This window comes from Aotus nancymaae, unplaced genomic scaffold (assembly GCF_030222135.1).
Source record: "Aotus nancymaae isolate 86718 unplaced genomic scaffold, 86718_ANA_hifiasm-v0.15.2.pri h1tg000020l, whole genome shotgun sequence".
Taxonomy (NCBI): domain Eukaryota; kingdom Metazoa; phylum Chordata; class Mammalia; order Primates; family Aotidae; genus Aotus; species Aotus nancymaae.
The window spans coordinates 65,565,390-65,587,026 of record NW_026988432.1 but is presented as its reverse complement, the minus strand read 5'-3'; the positions used below and the strand labels follow the sequence as shown (position 1 = coordinate 65,587,026).

The 21,637-nt window shown below is 34.1% G+C and overlaps 1 protein-coding gene across 5 annotated transcripts in view; it reads right to left on the bottom strand.

The window, feature by feature from the left end:
- ANKRD12 (ankyrin repeat domain 12) overlaps positions 1-21,637 on the bottom strand; it is a 154,540-nt gene that overhangs the window by 73,743 nt on the left and 59,160 nt on the right. For 2 of the 5 annotated variants that reach the window (XM_012446798.2, XM_012446797.2), the window contains exons 4-8: positions 18,874-18,942; positions 14,053-14,199; positions 11,084-11,284; positions 5,987-6,129; positions 280-427 (exon numbers count right to left, since the gene is read on the bottom strand). In XM_012446798.2, coding sequence (XP_012302221.2) covers positions 280-427; positions 5,987-6,129; positions 11,084-11,284; positions 14,053-14,199; positions 18,874-18,942 — 708 coding nt within the window. Of the gene's footprint in view, positions 1-279; positions 428-5,986; positions 6,130-11,083; positions 11,285-14,052; positions 14,200-18,873; positions 18,943-21,637 lie in introns of those variants that run through there. The other 3 variants (XM_012446804.2, XM_012446805.2, XM_012446810.2) reach the window with 3 other exon arrangements.

The window sequence follows — 21,637 nt, the reverse complement described above, 5'->3', positions numbered from 1 at the left end:
TCTGCAGCAGGCTTAAAAGTAATAAAGGAACAGTTCAACAATTTATAGAAAACATAAATGGGGCAATGTCATTATAACTCCATTTATACAGGGTATATGTAAAAAAAAAAAAACCCTAAGTTACCGACTTCATCATTCTTAGTTAGCTAAGCATTATTCTAGTAACAGCTAGCCAGCATTATTCTAAGATATTCAAACATTTTATATATTATAAATGAATCCAGAATGTTCTATCAAATATCATGTCAAATAGTTGAATGTAGGTTATCTGAAACAAACCTGTGTAACTTTCATCATCATCAGATAAAGGCACCTCTCTTTTTAGTAGCAACTCCAATTCCTGTGTTTCTGCTACATCCACTGGACGCTCCCCATGTTTATTAGCTTGAAATGGATTTCCACCATGACGAAGTAACAGCTTTACTATCTGCAACAAAAAAAGCAGGCAGGCTTGGTCCCTTCACAGATTGTATCACTGCACCCACTCTCTTGATAATAAATACTTATAGAATCCTTCTCAGTGTTAATCTCGTTTACTCTGTATCCATTCCTCAGCATCTACTCTAAACCGTTATTCTCTTCAAGATCCAATTTCACTGACACTACCCTATCTAATGACCTTAACTTCTACAAATATATTTCCTCCTTAAAAATTAGTACTTAATCTCATCATTTTTCATCCTGTTTCATCATAAAGTCTACAAGTATTTATTGAGAACCTATAATAACTACAGTTATTATAGGTTCTGCTAATAAACCAATGCATAACAAGTTCCCCGGCCTCTTGGAATATATATCCTAGAAAAAGTTTCAAAGAAGTATTTCCCTTCTCCTTTAGGCTAATATCCCTGTCAATGCTCTTAATCTTATTTCCCATAGCCTTAGGGAAACTCTATTACCCACTCCTTTAGGAATTTTAAGTGTCATGAATTTTGAAGCTTAAACTTCAAGACCCATCACTTTCATGGGTCCCTTACAGGAGGATGCTGTATCTAATTTTGTACTCATCATTTTGAAAGGTCTGCTCTCCCTCTCTAACAAATTACATAGTCTTCAAGTTCCATATAACCAGAATCTGCCCTGTTCATTATCATTATTTGTTTTTTCTTCATATCCTCTTCATTTCATAGTTTTTTTTTTTCTTTTGGAGACAGAGTTTCAATCTTGTTGCCCAGGCTGGAGTGCAACAGCGTGATCTCAGCTCACCACAACCTCCGCCTCCTGGGTTCAAGCAATTCTGCTGCCTCAGCCTCCTGAGTAGCTGGGATTACAGGCATGCGCCACCACACCTGGCTGATTTTTTGTATTTTTAGTAGAGATGGGGTTTCTCCACTTTGGTTAGGCTGGTCTCGAACTCCCGACCTGAGGTAATCTGCCCATCTCAGCCTCCCAAAGTGCTGGGATTACAGGTGTGAGCCACCGTGCCCAGCCTTCCTTTCATAGTTTTAACCTCTTTTTGACTGGCTCCTTTCTAGAAGCCAATCTTTCTACAGTTCATATTTCTTGCACCTTAAAAAAATGGCATTAAATAAATGAAACATGGACAAAACAAGGAACTTTTCTGAAACCTGTATCTTCCTCCCCTAGCTAACCTTTCTTCTTCACTGTGAATCTCCTGAAAAGACATTTGCCCTTGTAGCTGTGACTTACTGGCCTTTCATTCTTTCACCTACCACTCTGCTACCATTGATCTTATGAAATGGCTCTTTTAAGACCTGAAAAGATCTAAACCAATGATGGTTTCCCTATGACTCTGCCCTTAATATACTTTCTTATATTCTAATATATATCATCTCTTTGGAGAACTTACCCACTCTAATGTGATGACAATTATGTGATCTATCCATTCATTCTCTTGGCTGCTTTCTCTCCCAGCCCTCTTGAGCTCCAAATGCACATTCAAATACTCACTAGATACATCCAACTGATTGTATTCATATTTTAATACAAAAGCATAAAACCAACAGGACTCAAATGGAGCTCACTAAACTTGTACTATTATCTTTTATCTATTTCCATTCTCAAAAACTGGCAACAAAATCTACCCAGTCACTAAAGCCTTGAAGCCAGTACTTGAAAGTCATAATCAATTCTTCTTTTTCATTCATACTCTACATCAAAGAAGTAGTCAGGTGTTATTGACTCTGCCTCCTTACCATCTCATCTAGTTTTGATATTTTGTGTATTTCTATTAACACTGGTTACGTTCTATTATACATAAACCTATACTACAATTCATTAACCCAATTCCCACCTTGGGCTATAAGTTTCATATAGAATCAAGTCTTTATTCATCTCTGTATTCCGAGCACATAACTATGGTGTTTTCTGATACTTAGAAAATACAACACACCTTAAAAAATATTTAAATGATTAACAAGAAACAGATGAATATTAACTGCATTTACCATTAAAGGAACAATTTAAAACAAGATGCCAAAATCAGAAATCTGTAACAAATTATTTAAGAATAATGATTCACAATAAATTTAATAAAGAAAATATTTTTTCTAGATTACTGAGGAAAATTTGAAATGTAATAATGTATAAGGAAAACAAATTACTCATGATACCAACTGTTAACTGCTTAATTTTTTTTTATCAAATTACACATCCTTATGATTTTAAAAGATCAACTAGCTTTCCAAGTCTGATGAAGAACAATTGCCCCCAGTCATCTACCAGGGTGAGAGAGGTGCAATTACTGGACTGTGAAAGATTTCGGAGATGATGCGAGGGCTAAAAAACCTTTGATCTAATATTTGTTTCCAGTCATATCTTAAGAAGCACTTCCAGAGGTCATTGGTGTTCTCAATTCGTAAGCTTTTTTCTTTCTAGGATTCTGTGTTGTAATGGCTTTGGTTTCAATTTTCTTGTCTCTTTTAAATCAGAGGTGGGCAAATTATGACCCATGGAACAATCTGGTCTAACAGCTAAGAATAGTTTTTATATTTTTAAAGGACTGTTGAAGGAGAAGAGAACAGGAGAGGAAGGAGGTGGGAAGAGGGAGGAGGTGGGAAGAGGCAGAGGTGGGAGCTTGTGGCCTCCAAAGCTTAAAATATTTACTATTTGGCCTTTCATTGAAAAAAACTGTCAAATCCTATTCTATGTCAGTAACTGCTAATTTCTCCAATTTCCATCTTCCAAAATATTTGTTTCTTCTGTCCTTTGCCCTTGTGGGTTTATGTCCTTTGAAACTTCCCCTTATAGTCATTTTAGGGATTTGAGAAAGTAACTGAAATAAAAATCTTCTAGTCATTATAAATAATACAGCAGTGGATATCTTTACGAGTTGAAATGTTTCCAATTTTAGGCTTATTTCCTTAGACTAGAGCCCTAGAATGAGAAAACAGAATAAAGAATTTTGATATTGCTGAAAGCTTTCTATTTCCATCAGGAATACATCAATACTTATTATATGACTATGATGAGTCAGGTATAGTTGGTTAATTCACATGTTACAAACACCCTAAGTTAAATAATCAACATTTTACAGATCACTCTCAAGTGCAAATAATTGTTCTTAAAGTTGCTTAAAACATAACAGTCAACAAATCAGAAGTAGGTAAAAATGACAAAAAAATGATAGGTATCTAAAATAGAACTAGAAACGCTAGTATTTAAAATGTGTATTATGGTGAGGTGTGGTGGCTCACACATGTAATCCCAACACTTTGGGAGCCTGAGGCAGGACGATGGCTAGAGCTCATGAGTTCAAGACTAGCCTGAACAACACAAGGTCTCCACAAAAAAATTTAAAAAGTAGCCTAGCATGGTAGTGCATGCCTGTAGTCCAGCTACTGAGGAAGCTGAAGCAAGAGGATCGGTTTAGCCCAGGCAGTAAGCTGTGATTATACCACTATACTCTACTGTGGGTGACACAGCAAGATGCTGTCTCAAAAAAAATAAGTGTATTATGAATTACTATACATTTGCAAAGAAGAAGTCAAAAATTAGGTTCTTAGTAAGCTATGTTAATCCTCTTTAAATAATTTAGACCTGGCTCCAGAACTGTTATATTTATGCTTTTCCCATCTTAGAAATGCTTTACGGATGGTTGAAGTTGTCATGACTATTACTGAGAGAAAGAACTCTAATTATTTGGGAGGGGCTCAGAATATATATTATGGATACAGAGAAATGAATTTTTGGTGGCTCTCATTCCTCCTCCTAAGGCACAAGTAAAAGGAACAAGGAGAAAAGAGCTCTTGAATTGTGACTCCTACCATCCTAGGCATGTTGGTATGAAGAAAAGCAAAGGTCCCTTGAAGATAGCATGCCAGTCTCCCTCTGGAAAGAGACTAGAAATAGTATGAGTCCTCATAAGTGCATGAGCTCAAAAAGTCAGGTTCTGGAAATATTCTGCAGCTATGTACATATTTAAAAACTTGTGTGCAGCTGGGCCACAGTGGTTCACACCTGTAATCCCAGCACTTTGAGAGCCTAAGGCAGGTGGATCATGAGGTCAGGAGTTTGAGACCAGCCTGATCAACATGGTGAAACCCCAGCTCTACTAAAACACAAAAATCAGCCAGGTGTGGTGGCGCATGCGCCTGTAATCCCAGCTACTCAGGAGGCTGAAGCAGGAGAATCGCTTGAACCTGGGAGGTGGTGGTTGCAGTTAGCCAAGATCACACCACTGCACTCCAGCCTGGGCGACAGAGCGAGACTGTCTCAAAATAAAAAAAATTAAAAAAAAAAAAAAAGAAAACAAAAACTTGTGTTCACAGAAACCATGTCTTAGTCACAGGCATAATTCTTTAAAATTATACTTAGAAATCAGGAAACCTTTATTATCATATTCAAAGGAAAATTATCCATTGCTGGTAAACTATCATAATACTTTTTTTAAAGGGTAAGATTTAACATATCAAAGCCAGAAAATAAGTCAGTTTCCGATAAATTCAGAGGAAAGGGCAATTTACCCTCCATGTGGTCAGGCCTGATGGATTTAAGTTTTTGTTATTCTGCCTATCCTCAGTCAGTTATCCATTCATCTACCTATCCATCTATCTACACATGCATCCATGTCGGGTTTATTGAGCATTTCTAGGTGATAAGCAGTTTCAGAGTTAGTAACAGAAAACTACACAAAATGCCAGTATGCATGGTAGTATTTGCAGTCTAGTGCAGGAAACATGACACTAGACAAGAATATCAGTAAAAAATAATGTAGTAAATACTGTGATATAAGATTTGTACAAATAGCCAAAGGAGCACAGAGGAAAGAATTGACCATGGGTAAGCAAGAATCAGTTTAGAAAAATTATTTATAGGCTACATTTTTCTTCATTCAAAGTAAGATTTCTTTACTAATATGAAAAAAATACCTTACAAAAATGTAATTGAGAAAAATAGCATTTTTAATTTCTGAATTTTAGGTGCATTTGACTGCACTCATAAAGTCAGCTTTTTTAATTCGCTATTTCTAGAACATCTTAAATTTCAATGTGCATTTATTGTAGTGTCCTTTTTTCCTTTAAAATATCCATTTTTAATAGATATTATTTATCATATAATTTAAAGATGAGGAAATGGAGGTTCAGAGGAGGGAAGTAACCCATTCAAGATTACACAGCTAGCCAGAACTACACTTGTATCTATCTTTACTCCAAATTCTATTTTTGTCTCAACTAAAGTGAAATGCCTTTCAAAAGATAGGCAATGCAATATTGTACAATTTTTACTATACATAAAGACTGCTTTAACACATCCAATTGGCTTATAAAAAAAGGCCTTGAAATAAAAATATAGCCAAACTAATCAACCGTCAAATTAAATGGGTTTTATGAAAATAAAATGCTAAATCTGAATATGAACTAAAAGTTGGAAAGTAGAAAAAAGGGAAAACAAAATATAGATGAGTTGATCAAGCAATGAGTGGAATATGACACAAGATCATATGACTAAGAAATGAATGAAATTACTTGGGGTTTAATTTATATTTTGAAAATGTGTACTATTGATTTTTTTCTATCATACTTACATCTCTGTGCCCACTACTAGCAGAATCATGGAGTGGAGTGTCATCATCTAATCCTTGTGTGTTAACATCTGCTCCAGCTGCTATAAGTATCTTAGCAACATCATAATATCCAACATTGCAAGCTTCATGCAGTGGTGTCCAACCTAAAGTTAGATTATTAATTTAACATGATTCACTTGCACTAATTCAAAATATATGCTTTTCATATACATACCTATGTGTGACATATCAATTCTAAAACTGCACACAGTGCAAAAGAAAAAAGGAGTGAAGACGCAGCTACTAAAAACAAACACCTAAGAACAATACCAATTTACTGAAGGTTCATTCAAAATATTCCTGTTGACCCTTGAACAAGGTGAAGGTTAGGGGTGTTAACCCCATGCAGTCAAAAATCCACATATAACTTTTGACTCCTCAAAACTTAACTATTAATAGCCTACTATTAACTGGAAGCCTTACCAGTAACATGAACAGTTGACTAACACATATTTTGTATATGTATTATATACTCTACTCTTATAATAAAGCAAGCTAGAGAACAATTATTTAACAAAATCATAAGAAAAATATTATTCATTAAGTAGGAGTGGACTGTCAAAAAGGTCATCTTCATCATCTTCACGTTGAGTAGGCCAAGGAGGAGGCAGAAGAGGGGTTGGTCTTGCTGTCTCAGGGGTGGCAGAGGGAGAAGAGGTAAAAGTAAAATGGGAGAAGCAGGCACACTTGGTGTAACTTTACAAAAATACACTGTAATTTGTGTCTTTTTTGCTTTTTCATTTCTCTAAAAATGTTTTAATACAGTACCACCATCCTCCTTCTGATGTTTGCTCTAGTTTTAGTGCCTGGATCATAACAGGGTTCATATATTAAAAAAAAAAAGTCAAAGTAGCCTTAAATTATTGGAACCCTCTAAGGTCAATCTGTTTTCCAGCATGGCTTCTTCTAAGTCTTCTTCCTCATCACCTGAAACTGTTTTTGAAGCACTCAGCTCCATCAAGTAATCTATTAATACCTCTGATGTGGTATCTACTAGCTCTTCAATTTCTCTAATATCAAGATTTTGAAACTTTTCACCCCCCACCTTTTTTGCCATATCCACAATCTCTTTCATGATTTCCCTGACTGGTTCTGTGGAAAATCCTGTGAAGTCATACACAACATATGGACAGTGTTCTCCAGGAGACAGCTTTCATAGCTTTTTAACAACGATGGCATCTTCAACGGTGTCTTCTTTCCAGACTTTCATGACGTCCTATCGGAGTTATCTTCTATAGCATTGACAATCCTTTCCCCGGAGTACATGTGTAAGGAGGCTTAAAGTTCCTTATGATCCTTTAATTAGAAACTGGTTTAGAAATAGTGTGTTTGTACAGCACTTCAATGCCTTTGGTGTTGAATTCACAGGGTTCTGAGTGGCCAGAAGACACTAAAAGACAGCCTCCTTCCTGGCAAAGTACTTCCTGACTTCAGGAAGAAATAGATGACATCAATTCGGAAAAGAGTTCTCACTGACCAGGCCTTCTTGTTATACAACCAAAAGACTAGCAGCTGGATTTATCTTTTCCTTTTGAGGTTCAGGGGGCAGTCCTGATCATAAACCCAATTGTATTTACATAAAGCAGTGAAGTTAGCCAATCCCTTCCAGCCCTAAATCTTGGTGCTTGCTTCTCTTCCTTACTAATAAATGTCCTTTGTGGATTTTTCTTTTTCCCAGGGGTACTTCTGTTCACATTAAAAAACTGTTCAGGCAGATATCCTTTCTTCTCACTGATTTTCTTAATAGTATCTGGGAATTCATCTGCTGCCTATCAGTGGGCAGAAGTTGCTTCTCCTGTTATCTTGACATTTTTAAAGCCAAATCTTGTTCTAAAATTATTAAACCATCCTTTGCTGCCATTAAATTCCCCAGCTTTAGATCTTTCACCTTCCTTAAAACTGTTGTATAATAACCTCATGTTTTCTTCAATCATATTAGAGTCCATATGTATGTTTTTTTTATAGCAATCCTGCATCCACATAAAAGCTGCATGAGATAAAAGAATGTTTTGCAAAAAAGTGCAAGGTTTTCAAACCCATTAGCATAGCTGCAGCAATGGCTTTACATATTTCCTTTTCTTTTTTCCAGTGGTCCTTATGCTGGATTCACTTATCTTGAAATGGCAGGAAACCACAGCTACAGACCTTAATTTATAGACATTATCAAGCAAATCAATTTTTTCTTTTAATGTTGTAACTTTTCTGTTTCTTAGGAGCACTTCCAGTATCAATAGTAGCACTTAAAATGGGTCCCCTGGTGTTATTCAAAGCTTACAGTATTCTACTAAACACGATGAAAAACAGGCAAGAATCACACATTTCACTGTGGCACACAACTTACTGGAGAGATGAACTGCTTATGGGAGATAATTTGTGTCAGTCACATGGTGTTTTAAGCAAATACTCCCAATATCTGAGCTCACCACAATGGCAACAGGAGGTAGCTATGCAATTATTACAGGAGTAAAATATGTACTACAGTAAATTTTATGCAGTTAGTTAAGATTTAATACTGCATCTTTACATTTATTTACATTTCTCCTGACTCTGAATGGTGCCATGTATAGCCTATGTTTGTATACATATATTGTAACTTTTTAGAACAGATTTGTGTACATTTTATGGGAGTAAGTGATAGAATAGATTAGCATCTAGGTATCTTTTATGCACTCATGATATATTTAATTTTTTCCTATTTTTTCAATATTTCTAATCTATGCAGTTCATCTATGAGTTTTTCCAAATTGTTCTGAATCTCAAAAAAAAAAAAAAGTCCAAAATATTTACTGAAAAAATCCACATATAAGAGGACCTACACAGTTCAAGGGTCAACGGTATTTACACTGTGCTAAATTATTACACAAAAGTATTAAATACTTAAGCTTTCCAATAAATATAAGTTTGATATAATTAATAATCATTTAAACTATGAAAAAGAATTTTAAAGGGCAAAATATTAATAAGCTTGATTAGTGTCTTTCAGTAAACAAAAATCCTGATGCTTAGGGCTTTATTCTGTTGATACAATATTTTCTGGACTTAATACTTATTTTATCTAAAATAGACTTATCTTAATTACTTTTGTAATAAAAAAAGTTACATGTTCACAAAAGAAATATTAGATAACTTAAAAATACAAAGATAATAAACACAGTCCATAATCTCACCACCCAGATATAACTTGAAGAATCCAACATAGTATCTACTAGCTGTCTCTCCCACATATTTATAAAACTTAGATAACAACCTGCTTCCTCTACTTACTAAAGAGAAAATAATTCCCTATGTCATTATGATTCTCTACAACATAGTATTGTACTAATATACCATAATTTACTTCAACAAGCTCCTATTACTAAGGATACAGATTGCTAGTTTTTAATTAGAAACAATGCTGTAACAAGTATCCTTACAACTAAGTCTTCAGGCGCATCCATGATTAACTATTTAAAATAAATCCTTGGAAGTGAAATTGTCACATGAAAGAAATATTTTTTAGGTTTCTGATAAATGATGTCAAGTTTTCCTCTAGAACAAATGCAATGCATTTTAAGTCTCATTCTTTAAAGTAGATACGGTGTATCGCACCTTTTCCCCACTCGTACCAAATAAAGACACAAATTCCAGGTATATTATAATAGGGCTACATGTAAAAACAAAACAAAAATATAATTTGAAAAACACAAAATACAGGAATAGTTTTATGATATAGAGAAAGAGAAGGCCTTCTTAAATAAAATACCAAACCAAGAACCCATAACGTTCAATTGATATGATACATAAAAGATGAAAATGTTAGTACAATAAGCACTGTAATGAATATTTATTCAACATAAGCCACAGACTGTGAAACTATTTACACATTTGATAGAGAAAATCTAGACTAAATAAAGGCTATTGTAGGTTAAAAACAGTACTAAACCAAAAGAAAATAAGCAAAGGAGTGGATCCAGCAATTCATAAAATACACATAAGTCTATAATAAACATAAGAAGAAATGTTTACCATCACTACTAATCACGAAAATCCAAATTAAGATTATTTTTTCATTTGTCAGATTGTTAATAATTAAAAGTTGATAACATCCAGTTTTAGTGAAGATATGAGGAATATGGCTCTTTTATATACTTTTGATGGTAGTATGAATTGATACAGAATTGGGGGGGGCAATTCCATTATTTCAGAAATTTAAAATATATATCCCTGTTAATTTAGCAATTTCACTTCTACTGAAATACTTTCATAAACATATACAAAGATGTTTATGGGTATTTACTACAGTGTTGCCTATGGAACGCTATACTAGAAAATATTACGCAACTATTAAAAATTAGTGAAGTAGGCATACCTATATTTACTGATAGAAATATCTGTAAGATATTAAGGCAGGCTGCAAAACTACAGATTGGTACAGATGGAATAATTTCATTTTAAAAAGCCTGTAAGTAAATATTTACTTTATACATATATAATAAAAAATGAACTGAAACAGTAACCTCCAAAGTGTTAACAATAGTTCTATGGAACAGAAAGAATCTGTGTGGGAGTGAGGGTAGGGTTGTGTAGTATGTGAAATTAAAGATAACTTCTGTACTGTTCTCTACATACTTTTATTGTTTGAATTATTTACCAAATAGCTACTGGTATGCTATTTGAATCCTGAAAATGAAAGTAACAACACCACACTCTTACAGTCCTCATGGTTCAAGTTAACAAATGTTTTTAAAGTGCTTATGAACAAATTAACTACTTTGAAACATTATATAACTTAATTTCATCTAGGACAAAACCTAACTTGGATAAAGAACTATATATAAGTAATATGTGAACTAAAGTATAAGTTTAGTATGTAAAAATATGAGTAATTATTGACATGTAATTCTAGCAGAGATCAGGGCTTTTATTAAAAGTACACTCTCCAAAAGTTCTGTAACAAAGAATATTTTTAGAACTCTTTCATTTCAGCAACAAAAGGGATAAAAGAATGTGGATTAAAGTGTAACCAGCATCTGTTTAAATTTTAGTGTCTGATAGTAGGTCTTGAATTACTAGTCTTACCTGCAAAATCTTTCACATTCACATTTGCTCCTAAACTTATTAATTCTTTAACTTGTTTCACATCTCCTCGAATAGCGGCCATGTGTAAGGGAGTTTCACCACGTTCATTTCTTTTATTAACTTTATCTTTCTGACGAGATGAAGAACTGGGAGTTTTCTTTTGGGCAGGTGTTGTTTGTGATGGATGACTTGGTGTGGAATCTGCAAGAAACAAGAAAGTTAGCACAAGTTCTAGGCTAAATATTTTCCTGGAACACAAGGAATACCTTCTCAATCTAACAACCTAAACCTTAATTTGAATGATGTTAATGACCCAAATACACAGAGGAGATCTTCCCTTAGGGTTATCAAATATTATGAGCCAATTAAAAAAAGTGTTAACTCATAAAATTGGTTTAAAATGATAAAGTATCAAATATGTACTCTAAAATGTTTGCTTAATGAATAATGTGATAAACTACAAAATATTTTTCCTAGGTATGTTACGCTATTATTCTAAGACCTAGAGGAAGTGAAATTGAAGCTGTAGTCCACACCTCCAACTCAGACAAAGCACTGCAGTTCTAGTCTTATACTATCTGCAAATCAAGGTCATAACGATTTTACTATGAAAATGAAAGTGAAGAGCTACAAAAAATAAGGGCAGTCTGGAGAAGGGCCTTTAAAAACTGTGCTTTGCCTTGATTCCCTTATTTTGATATTTGTTCTATTTTCTGTATTTAAAAAAATGAGGAAGTTAAATTAGATGATGTCAAAGGTCTCCTCTCCAATTTCAAAACTACAAAGTTTTTTTGAATCCTTAATTAAGAATTCAAGACATATATACACTGTTTACTCTGAAGATTTACAACTATTGAAAAGAAACTGCTCTAAGAGAAAAGAAATCTGTGAAAATTAACTTTTTACCAGTCTTAAAACCTAACATGATTAGAGCTCTAAGGCAATACCATCCTTTCCTTAAAAAAAAAAAAAAAAAAAAAACTTTAAGGTTTACCTTTTGGATTTTTTTTTTTTTTTTTTTTTTTTTTTGAGACAGAGTCTTGTTCTGTCACCCAGGCTGGTGTACAGCAGCCCTATCTTGGCTCTCTGCAAACTCTGTCTCCTGGGTTCAAGAAATTCCCCCACCTCAGCCTCCTGAGTGTCTAAGATTACAGGCGCGTGCCAGCATGCCTGGCTAATTTTTGTATTTTTTAGTAGAGACAGGGTTTCAACATGTTGGCCAGGCTGGTCTCAAACTCCCTGCCTCAAGTAATCTGCCTGCCTTGGCCTCCCAAAGTACTTGGATTACAGGCGTGAGCCACCATACCCACCCCTAACTTTTGGATTTTAAAGTACATCATCTCAGTAACAGTTTCCTACGGAAGTTTTTTCTAGAAACTTACACTCCCTAAGAGAAGGGCCTTATCTATCCTATTCATCACTGCTTAGATTTCTTAGCACATGGTATTCAATAAATATTTCTTGAATTAGTAAATTTTAATATAATCCTTAGTCAAATTATTTGTCAAGAGAATTTGCTTGCTGAATTTCTTAAAATCTGAAGACTTATCTAATGGATAAAACAACCATAAACTCCAAGTATATCTACATGATGGCAAACAGCTTGATACTTGAAAAGCTTTCCATTCTAATTCTATACATATTAATACAGACAGTTGACTAAGAATCACCCTTAAAAGGACCAATTGCAGAATAGTATCATAGTATACTCCTATTTATACTAAAAAAAAAAACAAAAAAACAAAAACCCAAACAAAAGAGATGTATTTCTATATTTACACCTAGAAAAGCCCCAGAAATATAGATAAGAAACTGTTAATAGTGGCCAACCCTTGAAGGGAGGTCACTGGAGATGAAAGATATTTATTTTTTGTCTGTCATATTAAACTTTTATTTTAAGAAGGACAAAGGTTCATGTTATTTTAAAAAATCAGTTTTAAAAAATGTTTTTCCATTTAACTATTAAATCAGATTCAAAGTCAAAACTTCACAGAAACTGTCAAAGTTTTTACATGGTAAAATATCTTTAATTTGGCCACAGACAGTCCCAAGTTGAAGGTGGAAAAGGTAGGAGTAACCACAACATACTCTATTAAAAAGCAGGAAGCCCTAAAATGTTTTTTTAGCAGTGACAGATATTAGATACAATCATGCTTTGAAATTACGATACTTAGAAACTCTTAGGAATTTAACTATGTTGTCCCATTTTTTTTTTAAAAGAGGCAATACAGGAGAAAACTCACTGAAAAAATTATCTTTTTCAATGCATTTCAACATGGTCTATTATGTAACCCAGTGTCTTATAAAATTCCTTTGAATTCAGGGCCAAAAGAAATTTTCTCCAGACAAAAGTGATTTACTTTTCCTGAATCAGTCAATAACAACTATGTAACTCAAAATTTTTCTTTTGTACTTTTAGCTGCAAGCATGCATAGGTAAGTTCAATGTGACTAGTAATAACCACCTCAGGCCAGTTGTCTGGATTTTATCTACCATTTTAGCAACCTTTCATAAATTAGCACATTTTTTGGTTTGTCCCCTTATTGTTTTTGTCCTGCTAGTAAGTCATCATCAATTATTTTTGAAGCACACAGCACATATATAAACACACAGCACATATATAAACACACATACATGCGGCACAACACCTTAATTGGAAGTGTGACATGAAATATAAGATAAACATACTGCTGACATTTTTCCTTATGAAAGAATTTAGATCTTAATAAAATATAGATTATGTACAGTGTAAAGAGTCTATTCTTGTATAGCTTCTACTTTAGCAGAGGATACAAATGATAAACTGTCACACAAACAAAATCACAAAATTACCACTAACTTACCAGTAATTCTGATTAAATTCAGGAAATAACAAAAATTAAAAGTAGTTAAAATAATTGTTAAGACAAGGCTACAGTTGCCTGAGGAAAACCAAGGATACACATTAACTCAATGATGGTAGGTATCACCTGGACTGTTGTCTCTTGCCGTCATCTGCATAAGAAGTGCCATCTGTTTTCGCTCAGAGAGTGGATAACCAAAAAGAATGCTGACTGGTGTGGATTTCTTATTTCCAGCTTCTTTTTTTGTTTTCTTCTTTTCTGGACCTTCTTTCTCTGGAATTATTAATAAATATGTAAGAATTTGAAACAAATCCAAGTATTAAAAAGCAAATGTAAGATGATTTGATAGATGCTATACATACATATGAGAAACGTGTACGATAATATGAACTAGTAATAGCCAGACAAAAGCACAATGGTTTTTATATTACATAAACAATTTTCTTCCTGATGGCTTTGAAAACAATATATTCTTAATTCTATTGTTTCCAGAAATTTAGTAATACTTGGAAATTTATTACCAGTAAAATTTTAGCTTAATGAGTTGTTTTAGTAAAATTTAATTCCTTGATAACACTGCAGACATTCCTTAGTATTACATCTCTGAAACCTCTTTTATTCGCTATATTTGTAATTGCTGATAAGCCTAAATAGCAACGCTCCTTCAAATTACTTAATTTCAGCAATGATTTATATAATCTTCCAACAAGGTAAATATTTAGGACAAGTCTCATCACACAGAATAACTATTGAAAAAAATTACCAAATCATTTTATTCCAGTCATAGGACAGCTGAACATGAAATGACATTAATCAAAGTTAAGAATGAGCAAATTATAGATTCTGTGTGGCTATGGGTTAACAGATCTTGCAAAGATCCAAAAATTTTCAAGGACCTTTTCAAAGAGATCTGATCCATCATAAAGTTAGCTCTCAGACTGAACTATCTGGGAAACTCATTAGCAACACAGCCTGCATTCCCCATTAAGGGTCAGAAAATTCAGACTGAACTGAATTTTGTAAGTAAGAGATACAGATGTTTGTCTTTTCTGTAAGACTTCTTTGTGAGTTAATGCAGGTGCTCTGTGCAACGAAATGCAGAGGTCTGGCTATTACCTGTCTGGGCATCTATTTCTTGGGAAACCCTACACGAATATCTGGAATTTATTGATCCAGGTTTGAGGGTACCTGCAATGAGGAGCTGCAAACATAAATAATATTTAAAAATAACAAAAATGGGAGAAGGGAAGGCTTAGTTGTCAAAACAGCGTCTTTTTTCAAGCAGATAAGAACAGCAGCTAAAATACTCTAAAAGATAAGCATGTATTAATCTAGCAAGTGTAAAGAAACTAAATAAAACCTGATATTAGCAGGCAAAAGAAATTAAAGTAATAATTCTTCCAGTGTGCCACTTAATTAGGATAAACTGTCACCTTTACAGCTGAGAAAAATCAGAGGTCCTAATATTTAAACTCTGCTGCCCACAAATCTTTCAAAAATTAAGTATTTCCTAAAAAGTCCATTTTCTTGAATATTTGATTTTGCATAAAAACAAAATTTCAAGACATTTAAATCAATTGTATTTTTTCCAGTATAATCTTTTGTTTTCATATTTCTTATTTCATTATCATTAATGATCCAATTTAGTATAAATCCAATCTCAGCACAGTTATTCTCCTAACTTACGCTATCTTATAAAGCCCTAAACAGGTCTTTGAAGAAGCCAATTTTTTCCTGAAGCATATATGAAGTCTTTCTCTTAATTTTCTGTGTTTCTTGGTTATCTGGTATTTATTAAGGAACCACAACTGTTGTTGTTTTAATGGTTTTCTATTTGAATAACAAATCTTTATAATGAATGTATTTCTCTTCTAAAATTAATGTTTAACATTATCAAATTTTATAGAAAAGATGTTTCAAAGATAAGAAATAAAATCTAGTAATCAGAGGAAACAAAAAATACTTAGCATCTCTCAAAATATTGTCTAAATATTGGGGAAATTTTTGCATTTTTGTTTGCAAAACAATTACCTTTTTTGTTTTGACTGCATTTTAACATAAGGTTTTTTAAAAGCCACTCTAACGTGATAAAGTAATACATACCCAGGCAACAGTAAAAAGATACTTATAAATGCATCATTAGAATTCCATGGAGCCAAATATTCAAAGATGTAATTATTTTAGAAAGAAATAAACAAATTGAATATGAATCAGATGCTAGCATCCAATATAAACTCTATTTTCTTTGAGGTGCTATAGTCATGTCTGAATTTATATTCTTCATGAGATAGGAAAGTAAGTAAATAGCAGCTGGTATAAGGCAGCTAGGATAGAGACAACCATGCCGTTTGTCAAAACTGTGTTAGACTAGTATGTCCCAAAGTATGCGTTTTCAAGTTTAAAGCAGTCAACAAGACTATCTGGGATTTGTCCTGTAAATAATTTGCTTCCTCTGACCCATCATAAGTAAAAAATAATAATATACTATACATTTCATAAAGAGTTAGCTACCTCTCCGGTCAGGAAGGTGATTAAATAATACTTAAAAAAAACAGCTACTTCTCAAGATTCAGTACCTAAAAAATGTACTTATTTGCCCTGAAAATTGACAAGAACTTTGAAGTCTAAATGTAGATATACTGACAAATGTGCTCAGTTAGCACAGTCAAATATAAACTTAAGATCCATTCAGACAGCCTAGAGATTTTTAAGAAAATATACAAGGGACTGGCCGGGCGTGGTGGCTCATGCCTTGTAATGTCAATACTTTGGAAGGCCGAGGCAGGCGGATCACAAGGTCGAGACATCAAGACCATTCTGGCCAACATGGTAAAACCCTATCTCTATTAAAAATACAAAAATTAGCTGGGTGTGGTGGCGCAAGACTATAGTCCCAGCTACTCAGGAGGCTGGAAGTGGAAGTAGAACTACTTCAATCCAGGAGGCAGAGGTTGTAATGAGATGAGATCATGCCACTGCACTCCAGCCTGGTGTCTGCCTCAAAAAAAAAAAAAAAAAAAAAAAAAAAAAAATTCCAAGAGATTCATTTAAGACTATTCAAAACAAACAGAGAAATGGACTTTTCAACACTCCAACATTCTTTCAAAGGTTAGACATCTTCAGATTTACAAAGATGTTCCAGTTTTATAATGCTGAAAATTATGCTTTCTTTTCAGGTCTTGTTAGAATAAATAGAAAGCTCAACATTGTCACATCCCAAATTAAGTATAAAGTACTTATTAAGGAGAAGAGACAAAATTGTTTTTCTTAGGGAACTTGGTTCATAAACCTATTAGTGTCTCAAAAATTAAAGAATACAACATCTTCTTACAAAGCAGTCACTATAAGAAACAATCGAGTCACAACTCAAATATAGATTAACATAATTAAATCAATCATGTTTGCAATGTACAGACTTCAATTCTGAAAAAAAAAACCTGCCATTACTCTCTGCTTCTAAAATACCTACATGAGCATCTCTAATTAAATGTCTGCATCTTTTGATTTTCAGCAATGATACTCAGATTATGGATGGCTTCATACACATACAGCTCTTTGAGGGGCACTCTAGTGCTTAGAAGTCACCTTTTAAAAAAGCATGCCTAGGCAGATTATGAGGTCAGGAGTTTGAGACCAGTCCAGCCAACATAGTGAAACCATGTCTCTACCAAAAAAAAAAAAAAAAAAAACAAAAAATTAGCCAGGTGTGGTGGTGTGAGCCTGTAATCCCAGCTACTTGGGAGGCTGAGGCAGGAGAATTGCATGAACCTGGAAGACGGAGGTCGTAGTGAGCCAAGATCGCGCCATTGCACTCCAGCCCGGGCAATGGTGCCAGACTCCATCTCAAAAAAAAAACAAAACAGAAGAGAAGAGACGAGACAAGAAGAGAAGAGACGAGAAGAGATGAGAAGAGAGCAGAGCAGAGCATGCGTAATCCACAGCAACTAACTGGAAATATGCCCTGCCCCCCCCTCAATTTTGGTAACCGGCACTATATCAGCTCAGTTAAAACTTCCAGGATAATTTTAAGAATAATTATTTGGTTCTTCCACTGCCCCACCTAACCCCACAAATGAATAAAATAAGTAAAAAGTATATTAAAAGCAGGTTCACTTTAGTTTTTATAGCTAAATGTCATATGCTGAAAACTAGACACTTAGACACCCGGGGGCCAAACAATATTCACACTTTTACTTAAGTTCAGAGATAACAATGTTAGCCGATTTTTAAAAAGACAATCAAAAAACATTTAACTAGCTTTCATATACTAGAGAACACACTTATTTTTTAAGAGGACACAGTACTTGTATATTCTCTTGTATTCTATCTGGAGCAATGTAACATATAACAACAGGTGCCACAGCTTAATAGAGAGGTTGCAATACAGTTAGTTGTAACAGCATTTCTCTAGGTGACCTGGTATTTTAATTCACTTACAGTTGAATTTAACCTAAGCAACAAAGTCAATAAAGACTAATGAGTTCGACAGAAAAATAATTTTATTAAATGTGTTTTTTAAAAAACATCACATGACTGAAGGGTAAGATGACACTGTCTATTGAAATCTGTATACTTGGTAAACCCTGTGATGGGTATACACAAAATGCTTGGGTATCTTCCCACAGGAGTCACTGCACTATGCGACACCAGGGGTTGACTTTCACATTGTTTTCTACATGAACGGTGTTCTCCACATTGTGTTGTAAAAAATTGGAATAGAGGTATATGGCGGTTCTGCTACAAGGTTCACACATAGCTTGTGTTGGATATGATACACTGAGTACCTTGGAACAAAAATGGGAAAATGTGGTGTCACCAATGTAGTTCATTTATTTAACCAAAGGTATCTATATACTGGCTTGAAAATAAGTTACTTGTAATACAATAATTAATTATAAATGTGACAGAAACCACTGGCTAAATAGGAGCACCTGATAATCTAATTACCTGAGTATGTCCTGTAAGAAGATATAAGTCTCTCCCCCCAATTTTCACTTGTATGTCCTGGATCTGAATCTACAGAATGAGAAGAGACAGGAGAAGAGAAAAAAGCACACGGAGGGAAATGCAGAATTCAACAAACCAACATTTTTCAAAAGACTACGAATTAGTTAATAAGATATCATTGTTTTTCCAAAAGATTATTTTTAAAGTAAAGCCAAAAGTATATTTAAAACACAGGTTTGGTCAACACCTAATATTTCAAATTCTTCAATAAAAATATCTTAAAGTTGGGAAATTCAACCATGCAGTTTCAGTAACAGGTATTACTGATGTTATGTATTAAAATATACTATCTCTTTTGAGGCTATATATTTTTTCAATCTCTGAATAACAGTAAAAGAGGCAGTACTCTACCATTAGTTTTCTGTTTAGAACTTGTCTTGAAAACCTGAATCAAGCTTTTCGTTCTATGAGTGACAAAACTACTCTGGAGACAGTAAAACACGGTGGACTGCACTATCATCCTAGACCACAGGCCTTTCTACAAATTGTATACACTTCAAATGATATACATTGCTACATTACTACAGTGCTTACTACTGAAGACCACCTAGAAAGAAAGTAACGTAAATCAAAACAAAGTTTATCAGTTAAGAATATGGAATTCTGGCTGGGTGCAGTGGCTTAAGCCTGTAATCCCAGCACTCTGGGAGGACGAGGCGGGTGGATTACCTGAGGTCAGGAGTTCAAGATCAGCCTGGCCAACATGGTGAAACCCAGTCTCTACTGAAAATACAAAAATTAGCCAGGTGTGGTGGTGCATGCCTGTAATCCCAGCTACTCAGGAGGCTGAGGCAGGAGAATCACTTGAACCCAGGAGGTGAAGGTTGTGGTGAGCTGAGATCGTGCCACTGCACTCCAGCCTGGGTGACAGAGTGAGACTCTATCTCAAAAAAAAAAACAAAAAAGAATACGGAATTCTGCCTAACAATTCATGACAGAGAAATATGAATATGGAGAACTGACCTTGGCAATATGGCCAGAGCAGATATTTTTACTTATTAATGTATTTTGATTTATAATTGCCATTTCAACTCACAATATTACTGTGACATTCATATCCTCAATTGACAAACTTTTTGCCAGATCACTGTTACACAGTATTCATGATTTCAATTAGGTATAAATAACCAAGTGTTCAAAAAAAAAAAAAAAATCTTAGAGAACAAGTAACCCTTAAACATAGTATTTGAAAATTGTACAGTAAGCCGAAAAGTTTAGTGATGAGGTTTACTCAACTGAAAGAAGAATCATCAATAACATTTAGACCAACTCTAAAGTAAATGGGCTGAATGGTAAGACTTTCAATGAACACATATTTCAAAATGGAATACATTAAGTTAGCAACTACAAAAATTTCATGAAAAATAATATTTGACATTTAAAGACAAGCAAAAAATTTTAAATAACATCCATAGATTGCAAAGCAAACCAGCAACCATTAAATTGTGCCAACTGGATTAAATGAATTATTGAAAGCAGGTATTATTTTAATAGATTAAAGCACAGTGAATAAACTAACCTTTCAATTATATTCATTAATGTAGTTTAACAGCTCAACCAAATCTTCCTTCGGATGTAAGCAACCACTCTGACCCCACACGCTCTTTGGCTTTTACTCAAATAAGTAGTTTATACTGTGGGCATCTGAATAGTCTATAAAGCTTTAACTCAGGAACTGGAAAATTAAAGCTTTTATTAACATATACCAGTCCCCTTCCTCAACTACTTCCTTTTATGCTGTACTGAGACAAGGCTGTATGAGATTACCACTGTTCATGAGATTCATGTAAAACACTGAGTGCTAAGCAGAGCCATTCTCTCCCACATATGTTCTTTGTAGTGAGGTAAAACAAGTGATACCTGTGTTTTAAAACCAATCTTTTTAAGTTAATATTTTACTTGGCTTGCAAGAGAATCAGAGAAAAATATCAAAAAATAATTTTACAAGTCTGTACTGTATGTCTGAAACTTTCATAATGAAATATCAGGAATGGAGCAGAGGCAAATCTATTAAGAATAACTGCCATGAAAAAAATCACCAAAGGTGGTTATTGTTATTAAGCAAAGCACTGATTTTATCTATTTTAATATAGTTCCCAGAAAAATTGTATCTTTCTGTTTTCTTTTTAAAAGAAGCTCCTCTCTCCAAATTTGATTGAGTCACACTAAATACGGTAAACCCTTAAATGGCATCTAAAGTCTTAAGAAAATAGAACTAAGGCTGGCTGGTGGAGATTTAGTTAATAAAATTTCAACATATTCTACAATTGCCACCATAGACTTTGAGAACACACAATACAGTGTTCTCTGAATTTTCTCATAACACATTATCTTTTAAAAATGCCAAAAAAGGCCAGATGCAGTGGTTCATGCCTGTAATCTCAACAGTTTAGGAGGCTGAGGTGGGAGCATCAATTGAGGTCAAGAGTTTGAGACCAGCTTGGCCAACATGGTGAAACTCCATCTCTACTAAAAATACAAAAATTAGCTGGGTGTGGTGGTGCATGCCTGTAATCTCAGCTACTCAGGAGGTTGAGACAGAGAACTGCTTGAAGCTGGGAGGCAGAGGTTGCAGTGAGCCAAGACTGTACCACTGCACTCCAGTCTGGGTAAAAGAGTGACATTTTCTATCTAAAAAAAAAAAAAAAAAAAAAAGCTAAAAAAAATTAGTAAACTATTTGCTTACCAATAACGCTAAGAGGAA